Source organism: Theropithecus gelada, chromosome 5, assembly GCF_003255815.1.
Source record: "Theropithecus gelada isolate Dixy chromosome 5, Tgel_1.0, whole genome shotgun sequence".
NCBI lineage: Eukaryota > Metazoa > Chordata > Mammalia > Primates > Cercopithecidae > Theropithecus > Theropithecus gelada.
The window spans coordinates 144,479,186-144,501,104 of record NC_037672.1 but is presented as its reverse complement, the minus strand read 5'-3'; the positions used below and the strand labels follow the sequence as shown (position 1 = coordinate 144,501,104).

The window sequence follows — 21,919 nt, the reverse complement described above, 5'->3', positions numbered from 1 at the left end:
GGTGGCTCACACTTGTAATCCCAGCACTTTGGGAGGCTGAGGCGGGCAGACCACCTGAGATCAGGAGTTTGAGACCAGTCTGACTAACATGGTGAAACCCCGTCTCTACTAAAAATACAAAAATTAGCTGGGCATGGTGATGGGCACCTGTAATCCTGCCTACTCGGGAGGCTGAGGCAGGAGAATTGCTTGAACCCGGGAGGCAGAGGTTGCAGTGAGCCGAGATTGCATCACCGCACTCCAGCCTGGGTGACAGAGTCCATCTCAAAAAAAAAAAAAAAAGACTTTTAGAGAGTAACTCTATTTTCATATGAAATTTCTCTAAAATAAATGAAAAATCTTCATCATCTCCTTTTCCTTTTTCTTTTACTTAACTGAAACATAAATGGCTACCCAAAAATCTAGCCATCTGGCTTAGTGCTGCTTTTAACTACCCAAAGGACAATGTATTGAATATTTCTAAGTGTGCGACAAAGAGTTTAGAAAGTGTTTAATTTTGATTAGAAAACACGTGAATTGTGGTTGCCAAGACCTCTCATGAGACCAAAGTTCTGATGTTTACTAACATAAATCGAGACGACGAAGAGACAATAGACCTTGGTTGTTGTAACTGGTGTTGGCTGTCAGCTTAGGAATAAGCCTACTTTGTGTCATTATGCCTAGTGGGATGCCATGAAATGGTCCCTTCATTATTTATTTTTTTCAAATAAAAATAATGACTTGAGGCCGGGCGTGGTGGCTCACGCCTATAATGTCAGCACTTTGTGAGGCTGAGGTGGGAGGATCACTTGAATCCAAAAATTTGAGATCAGCCTGGACAACACAGTGAGACCCCATCTTTACAAAAAATTCAAAAAATCAGTTGGGCATGGTGGCATGTGCCTGTAGTCCCAGCCACTTGGGAGGCTTAGGTGGGAGGATTGCTTGGGCTCAGGAGCTTGAGGCAGCAGGGAGCAGTGGTGATGCCGCTGAACTCCAGCCTGGGTGGTAGAGTGAGGCCCTTTCTCAAAAAAAGAAGAAAAAGAAAAAGAATGATGTGAGAGGTCAAGTGATTTATTCAAGATCAGTGACAAACCATTTTAAAAAATAAAACATATTTTGATTTCTTGAGATTATGCCCATTTACTTCTTGGGGTTAAGGCATGAGGCACTTAAAAATATCAAAGGTTATGAAGTGTCTGGGTGCAGTGGCTCATGCCTGCAATCCCAGTGTTTTGGGAAGTTGAGGTAAGAGAATTCCTTGAGTTTAGGAGTTCAAGATCAGCCTGGGAAACATAGTGAAATCCTGTCTCTATTGAAAAGAGAAAGGTTATAAAGCCTTATTCACATTTCTGAAGTTCAGATCTTGAGCTTTGACTGCCTGTGGGTCCAAGTGGAGGCAGATAAGAGGCAGGGATGAAAGGCAGGGGCAGGGCAGTTGGTGAGATGCCACCAGGGTTGACAAACTTTTTCCATAAATGGCCAGATAGTAAATATTTTAGGCTTTCTGGGCCATATTATGTCTGTTGAAACTACTCTCAAAAGCTGCCATAGAAAATACATAAGCAATAGGTATGGCTGTGTTCCAATAAAACTTCATTTACAAAAACAGGCGGTGGGCCAGATTTGGCTCACTGGCTGTAGTTTGCTGGGCCCTGGGTGAGCAAATCAAGCAGGAGAAAGCAGCAGTGCTTGAAATTGGGTTCTGGAATATCACCTTAGTGAATACCACTCCCTCTGGCTTGACTTCCTTTATGACAGTACAGGAGCTGGAGATGATTCTGAAGTCACTGCATACACTTTGTTCTTTGGTTTCAAAAAGTCCAAGAGAGGCCGGGAGTGGTGTCTCACGCCTGTAATCCCAGCACTTTGGGAGGCCAAGGCTGGTGGATCACGAGGTCAGGAGATCGAGACCATCCTGGCTAACACGATGAAACCCCGTCTCTACTAAAAACACAAAAAATTAGCTGAGCATGGTGGCGGGCGCCTGTAGTCCTAGCCACTCGGGAGGCTGAGGCAGGAGAATGGTGTGAACCCGGGAGGCGGAGCTTGCAGTGAGGCGAGATAGCGCCACTGCACTCCAGCCTGGGCGACAGAGCGAGACTCTGTCTCAAAAAAAAAAAAAAAAGTCCGAGAGAATACTTGAGTATAAAACTTGAGTATAAAAACTCTGCTGGTATCCAGGCTAACTTTGTTGACTATTTGCTTGTATCCTCAAATAGAACGTGAGCAACTTGAAGCCTAGATTCCTGTGTGTTTTCTACAGGTGCTTAGTCAATGTGTGAGTTGATCTGGGAATTATCCATTATGAAGGCAGATAATAGATTTTCTTGAAAGGCAAATAATTATCATGGACCAAGTTCATATACAGGCCACACAGGTCTTAAAGCTTTTAGAATTAGAAAAGAATTCTGGGCCAGGCATGGTGGCTCATGCTTGTAATCCCAGCAATTTGGGAGGCTGAGATGAAAGGATTACTTGAAGCCAGGAGTTTGAAACCAGCCTGGGCAACAAAGCAAGAACCTATCTCTAAAAAAACAAAACAAAACAAAACAAAAAAAGAATTCTATTGTCTAGTTCTTAATTCTGTACCTTACCCTCGTGTAATTCTCCAACATTACTGAATAGTAAAAGATAAAAGGGTTGTGATCAAGAAAAATTATATGAGAAGTATATATTTAGGTATATTTAGTATGTAGCTATATATGTTGCTACATAAATATTACCGATATTATATATACAGCTATAGGTTTTTATATCTATATACTTACATAGATATTCAACATATATATGCACCAAAAAGATGCATAGGAGAATGTCCACAGCTGCACTATTAAAAATAGCTCAAAACTAGAAACTACTTAATAATGCCCATCTTTAGTAGAATTCATAAAGTGTGATATTCACACAGTTAAGAGCTATACAATAATGAGAATGACTGAACTACAACTGAATGCAACAATATGGATGACTCTCACAAACATAATGTTGAGTAAGAGAAGTCAGACACAAAACAATACATACAGACATCATAGGATTCCATATGCTGGAAACACAAAAACAGGAAAGCAAATTCATGCTGTTAGAAGTCAGGAAAGTGAGTGGCTTAGGGGTTAGGATAGTGACTAGGAGACTTCAGGGTGCTGGTAATGCTCTGTTTGTTGATCCTGGTTATACATGTGTTCATTTTGTGAAAATTAACAGAGCCGATGCTTAGGCATATTATTCTATGTGTATGCTACGTTTCAATAACATGTTTAAAAGTTTAAAAAGTATTAAGATTCTTAAATGATATAAACCTAATTTTCATAGATTTAGCTTCTTTAAGCAAGTAAAATTTGTGGAAACAATGAAAATATGCAGAGAAATACCATACTTATGAGATCAATGACACCATTTTAAAAGAGAAACTTTGCTGTATTCTAGATATTTCTATCTGGTGAAAACTGAGATTTAAATCTTCTTTCAAACTAAAAGTTCACAGTGGTTAGAGATTTTTTTTTTTTGTACAGACATTCTGCAAAATTACTTTATGTGACATAAACCTTATGTGGGATGAAGTGTAATGTGTTATTCAATATTTTGTTAAGAAATATGTATCCGGCCGGGCGCGGTGGCTCAAGCCTGTAATCCCAGCACTTTGGGAGGCCGAGACGGGCGGATCACGAGGTCAGGAGATCGAGACCATCCTGGCTAACACGGTGAAACCCCGTCTCTACTAAAAAATACAAAAAACTAGCTGGGCGAGGTGGCAGGCGCCTGTAGTCCCAGCTACTCGGGAGGCTGAGGTAGGAGAATGGCGTGAACCCGGGAAGCAGAGCTGAGATCCGGCCACTGCACTCCAGCCTGGGCGACAGAGCGAGAGTCCGTCTCAAAAAAAAAAAAAAAGAAATATGTATCCATTACTTTTCATATTTTGATAAGCAATATTTTGGACATTGAAAAAATGTTCAATAATGTTTCCTTTATTTGTTGCTTTTAAAATTAGGAATTAATAATGAAGTTCCTTATGCATTAGATTTCATGGAAAGGTTTCACAAAAGGTAAGTTTTATATGCAAATCTTTAAAAATTGAGGATTGCTGGCTTCTTTTTAATGATCAGTTTATACATATCCACAAATGTCATCTGTTACGCTTCCACATCCTCCTTTTAACTCCTGCACATCTGGTAAACCCCAAAGGAGGAAGGTCTAGAAAAGCAACCTCTAACTTTATCAGTCAAGCCTGATGTTTCTAACCCAACTGAAACTATGGGCTAGCCATAGACATTCATTCTTCTGTATCCTGTCCACAGACAAATTGCCTCGCCTTTCAAGTGATAACTAGATGAGCCATTCGTTTGGCAAAACGCATTTCTCTGAGCAGATGTGTCGAGGCAATTAGTCCATCAGAAACTCAATCTTTCCTCTCAGTTTATTTATTTTTTATTTTCTGGCTCTCCTTCTGTCAGTCGACCTCACTGACATGACAATGAATATAGGCTACACAAATCCTGTTCACCAGATGTCCCAAGGCTATCTGCAAGACTTACAACATAGATGCTATTTTGGAGTGCAATCTATTATACACATTTTCTTTACGATGTGTTACTTCTGTCTTAAAGAAGGAACTAATGAAGCTGTTGGATTTAGTGGAGAGATAAAAGGGAATGATTTTCTTCTTTGAATAGTCTTTGAAAATCTATTTGTGTTAGGGATGACATTTTGGTAATTATAAGGTTTGTCTTACGAGGTGTGTGGAAGAACAGTATGGCAGGCTGGCTAACAGCACAGCCTCTGGGGTCAGGCTGGATCCAAATCCTGGACCTGCCATTTCTAGCTGTGTGACTTTGAGAAAGTTACTTAACACTCTGGGCCTCGTTCTTTTCATATTCATATTCACATTCAAGCAACAGTAGCATGTCATAGATTTGTTGGGAGGCTCATACGACTTAGCTTGGCATAGAGTAAACACTACACTTTAGGTAATATTCTCATGTTATATATTAGTATAAGGCATGAGCCACCGTGCCTGGCCAGAATGTTCCTGTTAAAATGTAACATGTTCATGTCACTCATCTGGACATAACTTTTCAAAACTTCCTATCTCATTCAGAGAAAAATCCAAAGACTTTTAAATGTGTATAGGTTTTCCTTGTTTACCCAGGACAATAGGTTTATGCCTATTGTCCTGACATAATAGTGTCTCCCTTCACTCTCAAAATTGTCCTGTTTGGACAATAGATGATACAGTCACCATACTATCAGGCCCTATGTGCTCTACCTCTCCCCTACTCTTGCTCTACCCTCATATCCTTGTGATCTCATTTGCCATGAGTCTCTCTCTCACTCAACCACCATGGCCTCCTTGCTCTTCCTTTAACCCTCCAGGCACATTCTTGCCACAGGGCCTTTGCACCTGCTGTTTCCTCTAACTGGAATGCTCTTACCTTAAATAGCGGCATTGTTTGCTCCTTCATCCCTTCTTTTACTCAACTGTCACCTTGTATTGAGGTCACCCACTTAATATCTGTCTTCTTTCCACTCCCTTTCCCCATTGTACTTATCTACTTAGCACTTATCTTACATACTATGTATTTACTTATTTATTTCCCTTTTTGTCTTGCTCTTCTACCAGAATCCACAAGGGCAAGGATGTCTGTCTGTTTTGTTTGCTGCTATTTACCCAATGTCTTTATTGAATAAATGAAGAGCAGTTAGAGAATAAAGACCTTATATTACTGAGTAAACAAGTGGTGAATGACTTGCCATCTTTATTGCCTTCTAGTATAAATCTGATCTAAAATAACAGGAGTCTCATGTTTAGGGCAAGTATGAGATGCAAGATTTGACTTGCTTCCTTTCTTGGTACAAGTCTCCAAGGAAGTTGTTTTAAAAGTTAGAATGTCAATGAAACTCTTAGAGGTGTTTAAGTTCTGAGAAGCGACCTCTAAATGTGCACAACCAAAAATAATATTAAGACTTTCTGAGGGCACATTTAATTTTAGGTTCCAGAACCCAAGAACACTGAGGGTTTCAAACCTTCCAAATTTATTTATTTTATTTTATTTTCCAGGTTGCTTTTCTGCAAAAACATACCAAATTTAAATAGATGCTTCAGAGCAGAGTTTTGTATAATTTTTGATGTTCAAATTTAAACATAAGGCTACCAAAAATTAACACTGAATGACACATTCAGTTTTATTATTAAATTTAATTTCAACTATTAACTTTTAATCTTAGGACAGTTTTTCTAACAAAAACTAGACCTAGTTAAAAATAAAATTGTAGCTATAGAAAGCAGTAGTTCTAACTCCCAAGAGAATGTGGTAGATCCAGAAGGCAGTTGTAGAATTTCTGGCAGCATATCAAATTTATTTTGATGGAATTTCTTAGAACAGCCTTTTTTTAACTACTCCAGTCTCAAACTCAACTTCAGAGACAGCAAATTTGATTCCCCAGCCCCCTGCATTTTAGTTCGCACACTCTTTATACTAACTGTATATACTTTGTATAATAATCAAGCAACTTATAAGACTACCCTATAGAAATATTTCAGGATAAAATCGCCTGAACTTCTGCTTTTATTGATCAGAACGCTGAAACCAGAGCAACATTTATACACACACACACAAACACACACATGCATATACAATGTATCATGTGAAAATTCTTTTCTAAAACCTAAAACTTTCCTGCATCATTATTTTATGTTAAATTTAGAATACAGCAAACTCTTCCAATGAGCTAAATGAACTCTTTGATGGGGCAATATCATCAGCCATGAATCTACATCTCAACACCTTACTAACAAGAACACGACTGAAACCATCTCTCCCTCCTCAGCCATGGGAACAGTCTTGCAGTGATGGACGGTTTCCATCCCCCATCACTGACACGGGAATAACTGTGCTGTGAGCCAAATGCTGAGGGTTAGCAGAGTAACCTCACATGAGAATAATTACTTAGCATGACCATGAGAGAAGGCAATGAGGTTCCCAGACACAGGAAACGAAAAGTCAGAAGGGGAGGTAGAGCTGGACAGGGTTCTGAAGCCTTTCCAGACAGCAACTTCCTTATAACAAACAGCAAATTGGCTAATAAATTTATCACTCTGTCATTTTATATGTACATATATTCTTAAGCTATTAGCATAATGTTTTGCAATGTACATATATCTTAGTAATGCCAGAAAAATAAACCTATTTCCTATTCTCTCAAGAACAAAAAAAAAAATCTTCTGTGATATGAATGTTTATTTTGATATTCCAAATCACTTATAGGTTAATATTTCAATCAAAACTACAGTTACAGCTATACTTAAAGAGTGGATATTGCACAGAAATAGTTAACACAATGCCTGAACCATGAGACAACAACTCTTGACCCCTAGAGACAAAGGGAAGGGGAAAATCATTTTGCTGTTATGTGCTGCTCTGCTTCCCACGAGCTTCTCACAGATTTATGGACCCTGAGACATTTTGCTTTTCAGAAAAAAAGGTAGAAATTCAATAAACTCAATAAGCAGATCTGGTTGTAGATCTGTAATTGCAAGGGAGAAAAACATTCTAATAGAGGCACCTACAGTGCATTTTCTTTTTTCACTCATTTATCAAATATTTTTAAGGCTGGGCACTGGAGATACAGTGATAAATGAGAATGATGGCAGCACGCCTCAAGAAACTTGCGGACAGGACAAGGAGCTGGTAAATACAATAGATTATGTGTTAAGTGCTAGTACAGGGTTAATAAAGGGGGTCTTGGGAGTGCCACTAACCCAGTTTGGATCACGGATACTTGCCAAAGAGATGATTAAGCTGAGATCCAAGGCATAAAGTGGAATAAGCCAGAGAAGGCCTGAGGAAAAAATATTCCAGGTAGAAGGACCATATTCCAGGCAGAAGGACTCAGATAGATAGACCAGGTTAGCTGGAGTAGAGAGAGGTAGCGGAAAAGTGTGGAAAGAGAGGTGCTTGCAGAGGAGGCCGCATCAGAGCTACCCTATGGGAAAACATCTAGCTGGAATACAGTGCACCAGTGAGGAACAGGGATCTTCCTCAAGAAACACATTTTCTCTCTTAAAATTTAGAGAAGACAGTTTCTATAGCTAATTTTATTATAGCATGATTCTTAAGAGGACATGAGAAAAGTGTGTTTTTATTTGCTTGATGATGCAGTAAAAGGGAAATATGCTTATCACGTACAGTATTTGGTGGGTAATTTGACTAAGTTGGGGAATAGTATGTACATACCACAGATAATGTCTTCTGCCTTGTCTATAAATGAAGAATCCCTTTGACAAATCATCATCATCGTCACCACCCCCACCCCCACCATCATCATCATTTTAATTTGAATATCTCAGATTAATCTGATTTGAAGTTAAGAGTGAAGGCCCTTATCAAGTCAAATCATAACAACAAGCATTACTGAACATCTGCTATGCTTGAGGTATCTAATCTGTAAGTTGTGACAATTTATTTTTAAGGCACAAATTGCTGTGGTGATTTGATATGTCAAGAAGTGACTTTTGTAAAGCTGCCCCAGAAGGATGGATTCCAGTTGCACAAGATGTCAAAGGCTGTGTGAACATGGAGAAAACTGGCTGTATGTGAATGTCTCTCATTTCCACATTGTTCAGATCCTCTGCCAGAGCAACATATTGAGTCTTGACTTTTCATTGCAAAATATTCGTGGTAATTTCATGCAGAAATAAGATGTGTTTATTATTCATTGTTGTCCTCAATAAGGGGTGGTTGCTTAGGGTAGACAAAATTAGTAATCAACAGTTACTGGATTCTATCACTGTTGTTCTCACAGATCTGCTTTGTGCCACATGCTAAGTGGAGACGTGATTTACGTGGCATATTATCCATGGTATCAATTCCCTGCTATGCATGTCAAAAGCGTCTATGGCAAGCCATTGGACTGTACCTCTTGCTTCTTTCCATAGCCACCATTCTAATCCTCTTTACTCCATCTCTCTCATACATACATTTCCCTGCATTCTTGTTTCTGCTTAAGAGATGAGATACAGTGGTATATGGAAATGTCTGTGTATACATATGGCGGAGCTGTTATCCTGAAGCTACACAGTGCCAAGCCTTGGCTCATGCACAAATATCACTTTTAGGGCTTCCACTCTGTTCAAAATTATAACCCATCTCCCTATGGACAACACTCTATGGCATATATTTCATGAATCATTAAATAATTATTAAATTCTATGCTTTTCATCTATTTTGTCATCTAGTAATCAGGGGTTATTTTTGGTCTCCCAACATGGAGACAATGTTTTAACTATTTTGCCATTCTAACAAATGTAAATATCCTATATACAGATTAATTTACTTAGCTAAGTTTTTGTTCTTCTTGAAAATTTCAGATATCAGATAATGTAATTTATTGACAAATTGAATCCACCAGCAGTATGGGTTATAAGCTTGGGTATATGAAGAAATCTGCTAACTCCTTTCCCTTCCTCCTTCCTGCTTTTGTCAATCTTCTACTGCAATTAGTAATATTATCCTTTTTTTGAACAACTAAAAATCAGTTATCCTTTGATAATCTTAGAAACAGTTTTTCTTTAACATTAGCATTTGCAAGGCCATTGTGTTTGAAAATCAAGAAGGCAACTGGCATTCATTGGCTTGGCTTGGTTCCTTCTGCCTTGCATTTTACTTTCTTAGATTGCTGACTTTCTTTTATCATCAGGTTGTGTGTGTGTGTGTGTGTGTGTGTGTGTGTGTGAGTGTATGTAAGCAAGGGCTATAGGAACTTCTTTTCATCTTTTGGGTTATTTCTGTTTGATGCAATGTATATAATTCTAGGCCTAACTCATTTTTCAAACTAGGATCTGTAAATGCTTCAGTAGCGGCAATTCAGTGACTATATTCAGTCTCTCTGAGAATGTTATTTAGGGCAAAGGATGTTCCTTGGGGGTAGTGATAGCATTTCGACAGACCTGAGCCATGTGTGTTGGGAATTACTTGGAAGGAGGTGAAGTATGGCCTAAGTGTGGAGGGCCTTGATTACTAAACATGGGGGACAAAGGGGACAGGTGGGAGCTCCTGGGTGCTTTTGTAGAAGCAGTGGCACTTGACAGATGAAAGCAAAGTCCTGGATATATTATGGGGAAGAAGCTCTGAAGATATGGAGATCAATTAAGAAATTTCTGAAAATTTAGGTGTGGAATGAGCCCACCCCACCTTCCATGCCACAGGCCATCCATCCAGAGCCACCAAGCAACAGCTACACGGGTTAATGACATCTGAAATAGCCCAGCTGTTTGATACCTGTTGCATTACTTTTCAGTTGTGTTTTATATCACATTGATCTATGAAACCGTTTCAGTACAATCTTTTTCAAAGTGAGAGAAAGGGAATAAAACGTTAATAGGAAGAATATTTTATCGTGCCTTCTTTTTCTTGTAACATTATTACAGTCTTATCAGCAATTCTAGCTTGCTTCAGATATTAATACAATCTTTAAATAGTCTACTTCCACTTATGCTGACTCTGATATGACTCAAAGCAATGTTGTCTGTCTGGAGACACCTTAGAACTGAGCATAAAAGCAACTGAGAGTGGATGATGAGAAATTTCATAGTGGGTACAATGTATGTTATTCTGGTGATGGATACTCTAAAAGCTTTGACTTCACCACTATGCAATAGATGCATATAACAAAACTACACTTGCACCCCATAAATTTATACAAATTAAAAAAGAGAAACAATTAATATAATTGTTAAACACAAAAATAGGTGTGGTTCAAAACTCATCTTTCTTTGAAAAGCATATTAGATACTTTCAACTATTTATTCTTCTTTCAACCTAATCCTTCTAATAGTGAGGGACATAAAGAAGGCTCATGCATCCCTTTAACTGAATATTCTCCAATTGCATGCATTATTTTCACAGCTACATAAATGTAATAGTAAAGTGAGATGGACAGCTGCTACCTTGCCCTGCAATACAGAGGTAGTGAACTTGATATGGTTAGAGGAATCTATAGGTTTAATATGTGACAGACTCCAAAGCACCAGAATTTTACTGTGGGAGGCAGCTATGGGGGAAAGGGATGGGGGCCTGTGACTCACATTGCTTGGAAGGATCTCTTGAGTATCCTGGTTAGAAGTCAGAAGAATAGCAACATGTATGATCTCATGACCTAGAGAGGAGGATGACAGAAAAATGTGGAGATCGCTCCTAAATACTGTGAGGCCTTTTAGCACACTCCATTGCTTTTTTCTGTTTTCCTCTGGAAAAAGATTGAAATAACTAAAGAGTATATTTCTTTTTAGCCTAAAGGTTTACTTTCTAAAATTAATGATGGTTAAATGTACTCCTATGATGTGAAAGTACCAGTCAAACTGTCCGCATTATTTAGAACTACAGTAAGGTATACAAAGTATTGGATTCTAAGGAGGGGAGAACAATATGGTCAAATAAAAATGTGTTAATTTTTATTCATTGCTAGGTGAATGCAAAGCAAAGTTCTATTTGCATTTTTACCAAATCCAGAGACATTCCAGATGATCTGGCTTAAAACGTTGCCATGGAATAGAAATGATGTTTAGTCTGGTGATTGGCAGTATCACCTCAAAGAGATAAGCAGGTATCCTTCCCAGCAGTTGTGGATATTGATTGGCTAAGAAGCTGCTTTGCACATGGTCAAATCTACATAGTGTGCTTCAGGATGAACAGCAGCAGGGAGTTATTAATGCAGAAATGGTTAATTATTTTCTTGAGCCATGATGGGTTGGTTCACTAGTTCATAAGTATGAATAATCAATGTTTGATACTCCACACTCTGATGGCTGAAGAGTCAAAATTTGAATTTTCCAATTTATCATTAAGGAGAAATGTCAGGAAAAAGTCAAGTGGTTGCATGCACATAGTATTTCATAAAAAGAAAACTTTTTAAAAGAAAAACTTAAAGTTATGTAGCGTATGCTAAACATTTTAAATCGATTATGCATTTTCAATTTTGCATCATAGTTTAGTTCTCAATTCCTATTTTAAGCTCTAATAGAAAACACATGTATTTACACTATCCTGTGGAAAGAGATGATAATTTTTTGATTGTTCGTTCTCTAATCTCTTCAATTTTGGAAACAGTGTATTGGTGTAATTTTGGGAAGTTTTTATTTGTAATGTCAAAATTGTAACCATTGTTTTCATCTATATTGTCAGACCACTGATTTTTCTGCTAGGGTAATATAATGTAATCACAGCTTAAGTGTACTTATTGGAAACTGAGAGATTACTGTTTTACTTAAATTGTGTTACATCTTCAATTGACAAAACTTGCCATTTAAAGTAATATTTCAGAATATTACCTCTTAGAATAGTTGCTTTCTATGTGTAATACATAGAAGGAAAAAACAAGGCTGAGGAAAATACTCTTCCTGGGTTTAGAATAAACACATTTCATAAAATCTGGCATAGATCAAGCCATTTCATTTGAATTTTAGTACATTTGAATTCTTGCAGCAATTTTTCCCTCACAACAACTAGACCAAATATGGAATATCTAATTCCTTTGGCTTTAGTTTGTTTTGGGACTAAGTAGTCTCTGATATAGTTTGGATGTTTGTCCCCTCCAAATCCCATGTTGAAATGTAATCCCCAATGTTGGAGGTAGGAACTGGTGGGAGGTGTCTGGCTCATGGGGGCAGATCTCCCATGAATGGCTTGGTGCTGTCCTCCAGTTAGTGAGTGATTCCTGAGACATATGGTTGTTTGCAATAGTGGTGCCTTGCCCCCTTCTCTCTTACTCCTGCTCTCGCCATGTTACGTGCCTGCACCCCTTCCCCTTCTGCCATAATTGGAAGCTTCCTGAGGCCCTCACCAGAAGTAAATGCTGGAGCCATGCATGTACAGCCTGCAGAGCCGTGAGCCAATCAAATCTCTTTTCTTTATAAATTACCCAGCGGTTTTTTTGTTTTTTTTTTTAATAGCAATGTAAAATGGCCTAATACAGTCTGTAAGCAAGGTGATCGCAGACGGGTTAGTTATTTTCCTCTCACACTGAGGCACTGGCTTTGTTGTGTTTCTCTTCAGTTCCTTATTGCCTGGCTCAGGGGTGGGCACACAGTGGGTGCTCGATAAATGAAGACTGAAGAAATGAAGGAGACCACAGTAAAGCAGGCCAGTTTTAAGTGGTATTAGTAATGCTGCTCAGCAAGGTCAACACTGGTCTGCTATCATGTGGACCCCATTATCTCTAAGTCACCCAAATCACTGAGAAAAGCCAGGATGCCCTTTGGCTTTAATCATTAATCTAGACAGTCAAAATAAAATAAATACCATTCATTTCAAGTCGGACTGTAGATATCTGGCTTCCGAACAGCATCATATTCAACAGGTAACCAAACTCAAGGATATGTTTGTTTCAAGTATTTCCTGGGCTCAGTAGCTCTCACTCTGGAAATTGCATTTCATAAAAATCCAGGGATCTTGCCAAGACTGCCTGTCTAACCAGCAAGCTCAGGGCTGGCATGAGAATCCAAGTCATGAAACACCATGATTTTGAACTATCATCTCTGAAATACTATTTTGTTACAATCAAGGCAGAAACTAAGTGTAACATAAGACAGATAATAAAATTTTTAAATCTTAAAACTAGTAGTTAGAAGATAGCAGAAATAGCTCTCAGTAAAAACACAGATAAAATTCCAAAGGTCAGAAAAGTCTGCAGCAACTCTCCATGTGGAATCAGAGCACGGGTTTAAATCTGCAAATACATTTGTGGTTACTTCCTACCTTAAATACATTGATAGGGAGATCAATGACCACATAGATAAGGTCTCCAAGGGCAAGGCTGGCTATCAGCGCGTTGGGGCCATTCCTCATACATTTGTTCTGGTAAATGATCCTGAGCAGAGTTGCATTCCCCACCATTCCCACGATGAAAATAGTACAAGATATCACAGTGTTAATGTATTTAAAAGCTGAAGTAATTTTAGTCTGCTGTGGGCAATAGTTGTGCATTGAGCCATTGCTGGGTAGGACCAAGTTAGTGGGTTGATGAGTGGTAACCAGGAGGCTGAGCTCTGTGCCATGAAAAGTGGTGAAATCATCCACATGATTGCTTAGATTTGTGCTGTATCTCTCAGCATTATCACTGATTACACATCCAACCAGTGCCAGCCAAAAGGATGCCCTGAGGCAAAGGGTTTCCATCTTGAGGCAAATTTGAGGAAATATCTCTTACTGCACTTGTGCTGCTTTTACACCTTCACTATTTTTTTCACCTGAAACAAAAGGAAAAATAATTTTTGTTACAAAACGCAGTTGCCAAAAAGATCAGAGTCAATGATCATTTATTGATTAAATTAAAATGCAAGATATATTTGGTGATTAGATAAGATATATATCAGGTTACCCTATGGCAGAGTAAAACCAGAAAAAAACCAAAGCTCTATTAGGGCAAGATCTAGCTCCTCTATGTCAGTCTCCATCTCCATCTCCATCATCTCCGTCATCTCCATCATCTCCGTCATCTCCATCTCTGTCTCCATTTCCATCTCTATCGCTATCTCTGTCTCTATCTCCATCTCTAGCTCTATCTCCATCTCCCTATCTCTCTTGCTTTGTCTCTCTCACTCATCTCTATACATAGCTATACTTATATCTACATTATAATATGGATGAGGCTATGGCAGTTTTTCCTTCAAGTAGTAGTTACTCATTTCTCTACATTCAGGTTGATAAGAACCTGAATTACAAAAATCTTCAACAGTTGAGATACAAACATATTTTTTAATGAAAGAGAAAAGGCATTATATGCTGAGTAAAGGGTACAGAGTATTGAGGCATAAAATAAAATTATCAAATGTAAAAATTCAATGTTCTAAAATGTGTGCTGTCTTGCATATGGTAAATAATGAACATAGGAATGAAGTGCAGCACAGGTAGCCATCTAAAGTGTTATGAAATGTTAATCAGAACTCCGGTTAACACCATTAACACATTTTAGTTTCAATTAAAAATGAAATAATTGATAAAAACAAAACATTTGTTTTGAAAACCTTGATGATTAATATATAAAATCTAAGTTTTCTACATACTTTTTTTGCTTTTTCATTTCTCAGAAATTATCATCATAATACGGTATTTGTTGATGAACGAAATGGGAGTAATGAACTTTCCCAGGTTAGTCATAGTATTGGTTTTCCAAGGGACATCTGTCCCCATACTATCTTTTTACCATCCTATATAGCTACATTTGTTTTATGCCAGTCACTGTACCCAGTACTATATGTGCATGATGCCCTATAATCCATACAGTGGTCCTATGGGGGTAGATCCATGGTTCAATTTTGAAGATAGGGAAACAGAGACCCAGGAAGGTGAAGCAGCTTGTCAAGGCCATGGGTGATGGGTGGCAATGCTGCGATTCTAAGGCAGGTCAGTCCAACTCTGAGCTGGAGCTGTTAACCACTAAACTATCCTCTGTCTCATTCTCATGCTTTATTTGTACATAAAATATTTTAAAGAAGTCTCCAGAGTTTAGATGAAGCAATAGACTCACATTTTCAAAGACCATCTGGTGTGGTTTGTTTGTTTGTTTATTTATTTATTTTTAAGTCACTTGCAGAGAGCAAGTGGTCCTTCCTGTCCAGGAAGTCTAGGAGACTTTAATGAGGAATAATCAAAGATAATTAAAAATAGCTTATCCTATTTCAATATTTTATATATTTCCTTTTCTGTAGGCTTTTATGAATCTTCAAATGAAGACATAATCTGATTTATGCAATGGTGTTTGTATGTGTCTGTGAAGTATATATTTTCAGGTCATATAATTTAATCTTAATTAAAGATTAAGGTTATAATTTAATCTTAATTTAATTAAATAAGGTCATAATTTAATCCCAGGTCATAATTTAATCTTAAAAAAATTGAGTCCTGGCTGGGTATGGTGGCTCATGTCTAAAATCCCAGCACTTTGGGAGTCCAAAGCAGGAGGATCGCTTGAGCCCAGGAGTTTGAAACTAACCTGGGCAACTTAGTGAGACCCTTTCTTTACAAAACATAAAAAAGATTAGACAGGCATGGTGGCGTGTGCCCGTAGTCTCAGCTACTTGGGAGGCTGAGGTGGGAGAATCACTTGAGCCCAGGAGGTTAAAGCTGCAGTGAGCTATGACCGAGTCACTGCACTCCGTCCTGAGCAGCAGAGTAAGATCCTGTCTCCGGAAAAAAAAAAAAAAAAAAAATTAAATAAATAAAATGTAAAAAAAATTGAATCCTTTTTCTGAATCTATTCAAGGTTGGTATTAACCACTTTTAGGAATTTTGACAATTATCTTGAGAAATCAGCAAAGCTTAGGTTTGGCCAATACGTGGATAAAATAAGGTTTATTCAAGTTGTATAGGGTATATATAAAGTGCAAGTATTGGATACTTTTGCCTTCCCCAGAGATTTCCCCCCCGAACTCTGAAATAATAATAGTGTTTACATATAGTAACTTATTATATATGTATCTGTTATCTGCTTTGAGCTTTATGACTCTAGGTAGGCAGGAGCAGTATCTCCATTTTACTTATAAGGAAACTGGAGTCTTGAAGAAGTATTTAGGTCAAGGTTTCAAAGCCAAGAAATGGCAGGACACGTAATTTTGCTTATAGGACTTGACTCACTCTGATTAAATGGGAAAAATATCAATTTTTCAAGGTTAGAGGCAGGCCATGTAATTTTCAGCTCTGATTATACTTAATTATAAACAGTTTGCAGTTTTTTCCTGCTTCTTATAATCTGGAGTGAGTATCTGGCCAAAAATTGACAGACCTATGAAATGACACCATTTCTATTCCAAAGGGAAGACCAGGACTCCAAGAGAAAAGCTTCTTGTCATCCTCCTCTTTGGATCACAGAGACAGGGGGAGAAGAAATACTTTCATATCTTGTACTGTTTAGTGACTAATGTCTTCCAGCTTCCCAAGTGAAACAGAACCTTCAATAACAGCTTTCTTAAAAATGAGAGAGAGAAGGCCTTTTCCAGAAATGGAATGGCTTTCTGCCAGTTCCAGTCGGCTGGGAACCGACCTGTGAAGACCTGGCTACGGTGGGTACTGCTCTACTCATCAGAGGTCCCGTGGTGCTTTGAACCTCAGCATGCTGGTCTGCTTGGTTAGATTATGGCAGGAAGTAAGGCCAACGCTGTGGGTTCTTAAGGCACAAGCCAGCTATCATTAAAATCCCCTTCCTTCCTCCTCCAACAACGACACCACCACAGAAATCATTTCTGATGACTTCTCTGTCAGCTCTCCACACATGGTAAGCTGCAAAACGAAGGGATACTTGGCAAAGGCATGTGGATGTCATATTTTCATTGGGTGAAAGTACAAAATCAAATGAAAGAAGCCCATCAACTGCAGGTTCTTCCAAGGTGGGCTCGTAGTTCATTTCCAGGAATCTGAGTCAGGCTGTGCTTTGAATCATCAGTCATAATCAGTCACAGCGCTAGTGAAGCATCTCAGGTTCAGACCTGAAGGGCATGGTCTACAGATTCAGCATTCTTCCTGTTTGGGGTCTGAGAGTTTGGGGAGTGCAAAAACTATTATTAAGGAAGAGGACTGAATCCTTACGCTTACATTTTAACCATTTAACATATGAGACTTTCAGGATCAAAGTTCACCTGTAATTGGTAATTTGGAAATTCAGACCCTATCAAAATGGCATGAGTTTAGAGCATTCAATTTACAGAAATGACTGCCAAGGTGTTTCTCAATCAGCGAACACATAGACAACTACAGGTGGGGGAAAAAACAAGGAAACTAGGAACTTTTTACAAGTTTTCTGTGGGTTTGCTCTCCGGTTAAGAAATGAGCAACTCTCCTTAGAGACAACGCCTGACTTTAACGTGCCTCCCACCCCCAACTCTATCAGGGGAAAGCCATTAGGATGATGTAAACAGAGGGTGATTATCTAGAAGCAGCTCTTGTTTTCTGCACGTGCGAAGCAGCAAGTGTCCTTTAAAGGCGAGCGCAGAACAAAACACCCAGACCTTCACAGGCAGATTTCCAAAACTAGCTACACTGGGGGTTTTCCCAAACACCTCAGTCCCTCACACTGAGTGCCCTTGGCTACCCTTGGCATACCCAGACCCAGATGTGGGGGAGGAAAAGCAAGCGAGTAAGAAAAGGCTGTGGAACCAACTTCACAAGTAGGCGCTGGAGCAAGCCACAGAGCTCGGTGTTCCTCAAAGTTCTTGCATGCCTGGGGAAAAGGGTTCACCCAGGGAAAACCATTGGGCTTCCTCTTCCTAAAACTCCGAATCCTAAATCCTACACGTGGGGAGGTGAAGTTCCCCGAACCCTACACGTTCCCGGACCGCACCCCTCACAGAAGGCGCCCGCCTCCCCACGCGCCCTGGGGCAGGTGGGTGCCAGCCCCTGCTGCGACGGGTCGCCCAAGCTGCAGGGAGTTCGGGCCAGAACGTTCCCAGTTCTCGTCTTCCCCCGACCCAGGGGCCCACGCAGTGTATCAGCCATCCCCGCACCCGCCCCAGTCCTAGTCCCGATAGGAAGGACTTGCACCGACCGTGGAGCTCGGCGGGCGCAGACAGCTGCCGGGTCCGCGAGGCGCCTGGGCCAGAGGAAGCCGGAGCCGGCGAGGGTGGGTGGCGCGGAGGGTGGCCGGTGTCCCGGGCTCCGGCGCGGCGGCGGCTCCGGCTGCACAGCTACCCCGGCTTCAGAAAACTTCCTGGGCACTGCTTCTCCGGGGGAGGTCTCGCTGGGACCCCAATTCCCCGCGACGACCGGGTGGGATGGACGAAGCCTCTCTACCTCCTCTCCACAATCGTCAGACCAGCGGGATGACTGTACGCGCGCGCGAGGGCTCTCACGAAAAAGAAAACTCCGGAGGAACACGCCTCCAGTCTGTCCTCCCCGTCTCCTCCCAAAGCTCCAGACCTTCCACTCCACTCTGGGACCGCAAGAGCGTCCTAACCTTCCAGCTATCCTGGGACACAGCCACCACTAAAAAGCACAAAGCTGCCGCCCCCTTCCAGGCCCCGAAGGGCAGGAGTCTTTTTTAACTATTTCCTTCCTGAAAGAAGAGGTGGGGGATGTGGAGGAGAGAGGGTAGAGTTTGACAGACAAGACTCAGAATTCCGAAAGGCCTTGCAGAGGAACCTATCCACTTAGTGCAGGCAGATTTGATTTGTGATGGAACAACTGGACCCAGAGCCAGGGCCCGCGGGTGGTTTCTTCTCCGTCTTCCCTGCCCTCTTTGCTTGGCTTGTGTGCTCCCTTTTAGGCTTGGAGGCCGTTGAGGAGCCGAAGTGGGCAGCAGTTTACTGGATCAGGTGGTTTGCTTCTATCTTGTCCCTTGTAGCCGGCATCCCACGGCTACAGACCTCCAGCCCAGGGCGAAGAAGGAGCCTCAGGAGAGATGATGGAAGGTTCCAGTGTGTGGCTCCGTGAAACCTCAAGAAATTCAAACAATGAGGAAGCAGACCTTACAGAAAGTGGGTCTCAATATCTTTATCATGGCAGAGACTTTATCCTAAATTGGGGGTGGGAGAGGAGATGAGGGACAAAGGCCACTGCCTGTGACATGTGAGTAAAAACTGGGGGCTCCTCAGGGAAGGTCTGCCTTGGAGTCCTTCAGTGCACTGCTAGAGTCAGCACATTGTAGAAATGTGAGGTTGGAGCACTGGTCACGTTGTATCCCATGCTGTTCCGGTTATCTGTTGCAGCTAAACAAATCACTATAAAATGTAGTGGCTTAAAACAACAACACTCATTTACTCTGTTTATCAGTCTGCAGTTTGGGCAGAGCCTGTCTGGGACGGCTCGTTTTTGCTCCACGTAACAGGGGCTAGAGGATCTACATCCAAGATAGTTCACTTGCTTGGTGTTGAGTGTTAGTTTTTCTCCACGTGCGTCTCTCCACAGAGACTTGTGGAGACTTGTGGTTTGGGCTTCCTCACAGCATGGTGGCGGGGATCCAAGAGTGAATGTCCCCAGAGACAGAAAGTGGAAGCTGCCAGTTTCTTAAGGGCTGAGCCCAGAAATTGGCACTGTGTCATTTCTGCTCCATTCTATTAGTTGAGCAGTCACAGATCCCAGATTGAAGGTGAGGATCTATAGAGCCCAACCCTCAATGTGAGGAGTGTCAAATAATTTAGGGACCATTTTGTAAAACCATCAAAGAGATCTACAGAACACTACCATTGAAAAAGGCCTTAATAGTCATCTAGTAGGGTTAGACTAGGTATTACCCTGTGCATTAATCTTACAGCTTCTTTATGAGGGAGAATTGGCCAATCAGAATGACTAATAGCTTTCATAAGTGCCATCGTTTACATTAAAAAAAGGTGACTCTTTGGGCATGTGGCTTGGCAAGCTCACAGTATTTTCGGGAAAGGAAAAGTTACTGCTTTGTCCCAGAAGAGGCAGTTCACATCTTGGCCTGTGAAACATGTGCTGGATTTCAGCCCTTATTCACTCTATGGCCAGACACACTTGGACAGTGCATCACCTGCATATCTGAATGTGTCAGTCTGTCCAGTGTTTGCTAGAACACACCCATCAGGCCCTACCTCTTGGGACAGCTGATCTTACTGTGGTGTAGGACTAGTTATTAAAAATTCTTCCTTCACACCTATTAGGATAGCCATTATAGTAAAACAAAAGCAAAAACAGCAAAGAACAAGTGTTGGCAAGAATGTTGAGAAATTGGAACCCTTGTGCATTGCCAGTCTGAATGTAAAATACAGTGTAGCAGCTGTGGGAAAACAGCATGGTGACTCTCCAAAAATTAAACTTAAAATTACCCTATGATCCAGCAATTCCACTTTTTGGTATTTACCTAAAGAATTGAAAACAGAGACTCAAACAGATATTTGTACACCCACGTTCATAGCGGCATTATTCACAAAAGCCAAAAGGTAAAAACTAACCAAAAGATGGAAACAATCCAAATATCCATCAGTGGAAGAATGGATAAACAAAATGTGGTATATACATGTATGTATATGTATATAAATGCATGTACATAACACAGAACATTATTCAGCTTTAAAAAAGAATGATACATGCTACCACATGGATGAATGTTGAAGATACTATGTTAAGTGAAATAAGCCAGACACAAAAGGAAAGATAGATATTTTATGATCCCACTTAGATGAGGTACCTAGAATAGTTAAATTCATAGATACAGAAGGTAGAATAGTGATTACCAGGGGCTTGGAAGTGCTGAGGGGAGAATGGGAACTTCCTGTTTCACATGGTTCAGATATTTAGTTTGGGATGATGAAAGAGTTCCAGTGATGGATGGTGACGATGGTTGCACAACAATGTGAATGTACTTAACACCAATGAACTGTACACTTTGAAATGGTTAAAATGGTAAATTTATGTTATGTATCTTTTACCAAAATAAATTCTTCCTGACATCAAAATGAAATCTGCCTCTATACATTACCTGTTGATCTGCCCTCTAAATTCATAAAATGAGTTTACTGTCTCTTTTAAGATCTTTAAATATAAATAAGTGTACTTATGTGAATCATCAGCACAGACCTGCCTTTGTAAGAGAATAGGATTGCCTCATTCTAGATGAGAACAACATAAATGTTCTTTAGCTGTTGGAGATTTATATCCTCATTTTCTCAGCTTTATTTGGGGAAAATGACTTCAGGGGACTCGAACCAGTTTTTAGTCAAGTTAACTTTACCTCCAGTTACCCTTCACCCCGTAGATAATACTGTATATACTTGCCCCAATCTATATTCCATGCTTTGTACTTTCAAAGAACATATAACTAATATATTTGACTAAGCTTTTCAACTTGACTTCCAAAGGTTATTTCTTTACCTTGGAAAGTGAGTTGGATGCAGATTTGCAGGTTTTCTGGGTTTCGGGGAAACTATCCTATTCACACTTGACTTCTGGTTCAAGCAGCTCACTAAGTGGATGATTACTGTAATGAAGTTATCTTGGCA

At 40.1% G+C, this 21,919-nt stretch overlaps 1 protein-coding gene across 3 annotated transcripts in view; it reads right to left on the bottom strand.

Annotated features, from left to right (window-relative positions):
- EDNRA (endothelin receptor type A) overlaps positions 1-18,970 on the bottom strand; it is a 62,890-nt gene extending 43,920 nt beyond the window's left edge. For all 3 annotated transcript variants that reach the window (XM_025386249.1, XM_025386250.1, XM_025386251.1), the window contains exons 1-2: positions 18,508-18,970; positions 13,728-14,218 (exon numbers count right to left, since the gene is read on the bottom strand). In XM_025386249.1, coding sequence (XP_025242034.1) covers positions 13,728-14,147 — 420 coding nt within the window. In that variant the 5' untranslated portion in view covers positions 14,148-14,218; positions 18,508-18,970. The remainder of the gene's footprint in view (positions 1-13,727; positions 14,219-18,507) is intronic.
- Positions 18,971-21,919: the final 2,949 nt, after the last annotated feature.